The sequence below is a fragment of the Hyposmocoma kahamanoa genome, unplaced genomic scaffold, assembly GCF_003589595.1.
Source record: "Hyposmocoma kahamanoa isolate Upper Pololo Valley unplaced genomic scaffold, ASM358959v1 98972, whole genome shotgun sequence".
NCBI classification, from domain to species: domain Eukaryota; kingdom Metazoa; phylum Arthropoda; class Insecta; order Lepidoptera; family Cosmopterigidae; genus Hyposmocoma; species Hyposmocoma kahamanoa.
Window position 1 is genome coordinate 341754 of NW_020655740.1, and position 5278 is coordinate 347031.

General features: G+C 38.0%; 1 protein-coding gene across 2 annotated transcripts in view; it reads right to left on the minus strand.

Annotated features, from left to right (window-relative positions):
- LOC113238951 overlaps positions 1-5278 on the minus strand; it is a 41518-nt gene that overhangs the window by 34854 nt on the left and 1386 nt on the right. For both annotated transcript variants that reach the window (XM_026475810.1, XM_026475809.1), the window contains exon 2: positions 2713-2760. In XM_026475810.1, the coding sequence (XP_026331595.1) occupies positions 2713-2757 (45 nt within the window). In that variant the 5' untranslated portion in view covers positions 2758-2760. The remainder of the gene's footprint in view (positions 1-2712; positions 2761-5278) is intronic.

Here is a 5278-nt window from a genome sequence, read left to right on the forward strand (position 1 = left end):
CATACACTAACCTAACCTAAACCCACAGGAGGAGGTCGAACCAACTAGGAAATGCAAACAAATTCGGTTCATTCACCGATGCACGTAAACACCACTGGAATTATATTAATTGTTTTTCACACATACACATTCAACATTATAGTCAGTGAATGTTATATCTGAAGTGTTTATATAAAATGAACATTATGCCATCGGTTTATTAGATTGAAAGTTGTTATATCAATCGTCTATTATACCTAGCGACCTTTATATCATGCAAGAATATATCAAATGTCTGTATACCATAAATTAATTATATCTGTTGAGCGTTATATCGACTAAAAATATGAAATTATATTACGAATCTCACCCATAAGATATACCTATATATATGTTTTTTTTATTTTTTATTCGGCCATTCATTGTATTGAAATCTTATATTATATCCAATCACCAATGTGTAATATTAATTTTAAGTTTTTAATCGCTCCTGTTAGTTGCAGTTTTTCCTTTACACGTTTGTTTGATGGGGCCACCGATTGGTCACATTAAAACCTAAACTTACAGCTACTTTTGTAGAGGGATACATTTCAATTCGTTTTTCAATGCAAACAGGGTCTCAGCCTTCCTTACAGATGGCGCCACTGGCATTTGGCCAATTCTGTGTCGTTCAGAACAAACTAATTAAAGTGAATAACGAACGGTGCTTATTATTGCAGTTCGGTCCATTCTCCTTTACTCAGATCAAACTAGCTTAAAATTCAGAGTTATTATTCTGCATTGCTAAATAAATACCCTCCGTACTACAACAAAAACATCTCAAATAAAATGCAGTAATACACCGCAAATCCTGCACTTAAAAAGCACTAATGAAATTTTTGGTGTACTTGGGTAAATATGATAATACTCCGTATGAGTGGTTCTAATGTTTACCATGAAATTACTCCTTAAAGTATAGTTTATAAACATTTATATTCAGGGTAAACTTAAGAAACGCAACTTACGGTATGTTTTCAATAAATAAACGCCGACATCACCAGCCCAAACAATAACACACACGATTGTCGTGACGTATTTTTGAAGTTGTTTATTTTTTTTTAAATGACAGACCCAGGCATTAAAAACTTTATGGTTTGCTAGAGTAGTTACCGAAATAGCAATTAGTTATAACTTCGATATCCGATAAATCTGTATAAAATCATCACCGGCACCTCTAGGAGTGGTATGCTACCAGAGACGCATGAATCGCGTGAGCGGCTATTAAAACAAGTACTCTACGCTTAGAACAAGCGACATACGTGTTTTTGTTATAAAAATTCATAAACTGTCATTGACTTACAAATAAATGGACGACGGGTCTAATACAAAAACCACGAAAAAAATGTCCCAAGTCAACCTATTTAAACGTAGTGACATGTAAAGGAATATGAAAAAGCTAAAACGTTGAATTTAAATTGTAATGTCATCGCAGTACTGTCTAATTTTGCTTGCTTCGCTGTCAGTCGAACAAACGAAGACTAAAGCTTGAATGACGCTTTGTATACGATTTTAACGCCCTATAAGTTCGGACACTTTTTAGCGCGGACCCGACGTCCATATAATTGTAAGTCAATGTAAACTGTATATACATTTACTTTGGCCTTGCTCACTTGTTGTTAGCACCCACCGTTTAACCGATTGATACAGTCCGTTACATATGTTACAAATTATAAAAGGTCACGTATGACATGTCTCTGAGCATCTCACCAACTCCATTAACACGGAAGTGTTCCAGCGGAACGACATTATCTATGTTGCTCGCGATGTCAGCGTCAGTTGTCACTTTTTTTATGGTACCAAGGTACAGATGGGACGAACAAGTCGTACGCCTGTCATTCAGAGCATTAAATCACAAAGATCTGAGAGGCTAGTGCCTTATTCCCTAAACGAACTCATTCACAAGGAGGCCTGCTACTAAAACGTCTGTACCGATTGTAGCGCTGCGTAAAGTGGTAGATAATAAGTGGACATATAACTTTTGTTTTCGATGAGCCCGAAGCCTCCTAATGGTAATGCCGACTGTCCGATGACGTACCGCCAGGCTGCAACCAGTCTGGACGGTTTTTCTCACCCGTGCTTTTAGAACTTACTATACCATACGTAACTACATGTTTAAATTCGCTAGGCGAAGGTAGTCTTTGCTAGTGATGCAACAGACCTCTGCTTCTGCTGACCACGGAAGTTACGCACGGTTTTTCACGTCTCTTTCCGTTTCTGCTTCCGTAACTTTTATAACGGAACTTTAATTGGAAATTTAGTCACGACAGACGGTGTGGCGCGGGATTTTTAACATTTCTGTGTAATGTTAAATGCTATTTATGATATCAAACACAAGCCCTGTTTGGAAATAGTTTGTTGAGATCTTTATAATATTTAAATTCCGCTTCCGTTTCCGCTTTCGCTAAGATTTGCTTTTGACATCTGTTTCCGTCATATCGTCACTTAGTTGGACACACGTTGCATCACTTCTTTTTGCTACCCTAAATACATTTAGGCGAAACAATCGTAAATCACGCAACCTCAAGTCACTATGGCTCATACAAACTTCTTGAGAATCTTCTTTTACTAAATTTTAATAAAATTCTTGTTTTATACTTCATTGAATCGAAACAGTGATTAAATTAGTAACAAGATAAAAACATCAAATATTTAATGACGTGAAAGTGACAGGAGGGGTCGTCAAAAGGTACTTACCAGGTCATCAAAACGTTCAACTTGGCGTCCGTTCTCGCGCGCCATGGCCTGCAACAAAGATAACAGTTTTTAAACTCCATGTTTGCTGAGAAACATGTGGGCGATTTCTACGTTATCATGCGAAAGCGTAGCGCATCGCTACTCCATCGCGTCTCAGTACAAACGGCATCGCATCCTAAGTACATTGGCGGAAATAGTTTTAATTTTAGTTTTGTTTATTAATTTCAGTTAATTTTTGAAATGATGCAACTACATTAAATTCTATATAAGCTTCTTGCTTGCAATGCGATGTTTGTGCGCGTTTGAATGGGTTCACTACAGCGCGTCTGCGGCGCAGAGGCTCTTAGAAGCGCAGTTCCAGCACCACGACTGTGGTACTTGGTAGTAGGTACTTGGTGCAACGGGCTGTGGTAACGCGCGTGCGCCTCTTTTGCAGTCACAAAGAATCGAGAACCATACAAGAACTGATGCGGGTCGGGCTCGGGCGCGTGTCGATTCGAGACCACGGCGGGTGTATCAATCACCCTTTAGTGCGAGGCCAAGCGAGCGTAATTTTGTGAGTTGTGAGTTGCATTGTTTTGAGCTCAACCGAAATTCGGTTGGAGTTCCAGACGAAGGTATTTTATTAAGTTGCTTTTAAGCGTTTATACGGGGTGTTTGTGCCGTAATAGTAGAAACGATTAAAGTGTGGGCAGTTTCATATATTATATTCAAGTTTATGTGAACATCCAAGTCAATTTGTTAAGTACTACGACAGGCCAGTAAATGTTTTTCAAAAATTATTAAGCCTAGTGAAACCTTTTATTGCTAAGTCAGATGCAAATATGAGACAAGCCGTCAGTCCAAAGGAAAGACTATAACAATCAAGTAAGTTGTTCAAGTATTTTTATTTTAATCTCCATATCGAACATTTCCGCAAGAAACATCTATACTCTCGCGCATCCTATACCAAAGTGACCCCTTCCCTCGCCCCTACCTCCACCCGCGCTAGCCCGACTCACGACGCGGCCGAAAGCCAGTCGTCATTACGCCCGTGAGTCGGCAGACAACTTATTTTGCGTCGTCGTGTGAAACAAACCGTACTTTTATATGAAACCGAACAAAATCACAAAATTACTCTCGTCTGGCCTCACACTTGGTGAACTAAAAAATACTGAAGCGCGGCTGTTGCGCTACAATCGCGCCACTGCTAGTGCTTTTACAAGCGACTTTTTGAAGGCACCCCAAAACACAATTTGAGATGCTGAACCAGGGTAGTAATAACCATAGATATAGACAGGGGTAATAACATAGTAGATTTCTTATCGAGGGACTAAAATGTGTAACTGTTATCGACAAGCGTGTTAGCTATCACCTTGTGGGCGACTTGTCGGCCTCGTCACTTGGTCTCATAAAAACAATTTTGTATTTTAGTAATTTAGTGGTTTGATAATTTAGTAGTTTAGTAATCTAGTGGTTTAGTAATTCATTAGTATAGTAATGTTGTGGTTTAGTAGTTTTGTAATTTAGTATTTTAATGTTTAGTAGTTTTGTAATTTTGTAGTTTTGTTGTTTTAGTATAGAAGAGAGTAAGTAATTCAGTATTTTGTAACTTTGTGACTTTGAGACTTTAAGGGTCGTATTCCAGAACTGTACTCAATGCTCAAGTCAGGATTTGAGCAGACTTGAGTATGATTTCAAGCACTAGAAATACTACCCTAATGGCAAGGACTTGAGTAAGATTTTCAGTGCTCACTGCATTACTCAAGTCCAGACTTGAGTATTGAGTAGGGTTCTGAAATACGGCCCTAAGAATTTGTTACTTTGCGACATTGTGACTTTGTGGCATTGTGACTTTGTGACTTTGTGACTTTGTGACTTTGTGACTTTGTGACTTCGTAACTTTGTAACATTATAACTTTGTAGTTTTATACTTTGTAGTTTTGTAGTCCACGGGTTTAGTGGTCTAGTGGTCTAGTGGTCTAGTGGTCTAGTGGTGTAGAGATCTAGTGACCTAGTGGTTTAGTGGTTTCGTAGTTTAGTAGCCTAGTAGTTTAGTAGTTGAGTAGTTTCGTAGTATAGTAAGCCAGTAACTCAGTAATTTTGTGATTATGTAGTTGTAACTTTGCAACTTATTTGCTACAAGTGTAACTGTTATCGACAAGCGTGTCAGTTATCACCATGTGTGACTTGTCCGTTTCGTCACTTGGTGTCATAAAAACAATTTTGTATTTTAGTAACTTAGTGGTTTAGTAATTCAGTAGTATAGTAATTTAGTAGTTTAGTAGTTTAGTAGCTTAGTAGTTTAGTACCTTAGTAGCTACTAAACTAGGCTACTAAGCTAGTAGCTTAGTAGCTTAGTACTTTAGTAATTTAGTAGTTTAGTAGTTTAGAAGTTTAGTAGTTTAGTAGTTTAGTAGTTTAGTAGAATAGTTGTTTAGAAGTTTAGGAGTTCAGTAGTTTAGTAGTTTAGTGGTTTAGTGGTTTAGTGGTTTAGTAGATTAGTGGATTAGTGGTTTGGTGGTTTGGTGGTTTGGTGGTTTGGTGGTTTGATGGTTTGGTGGTTTAGTGGTTCAGTGGTTCAGTG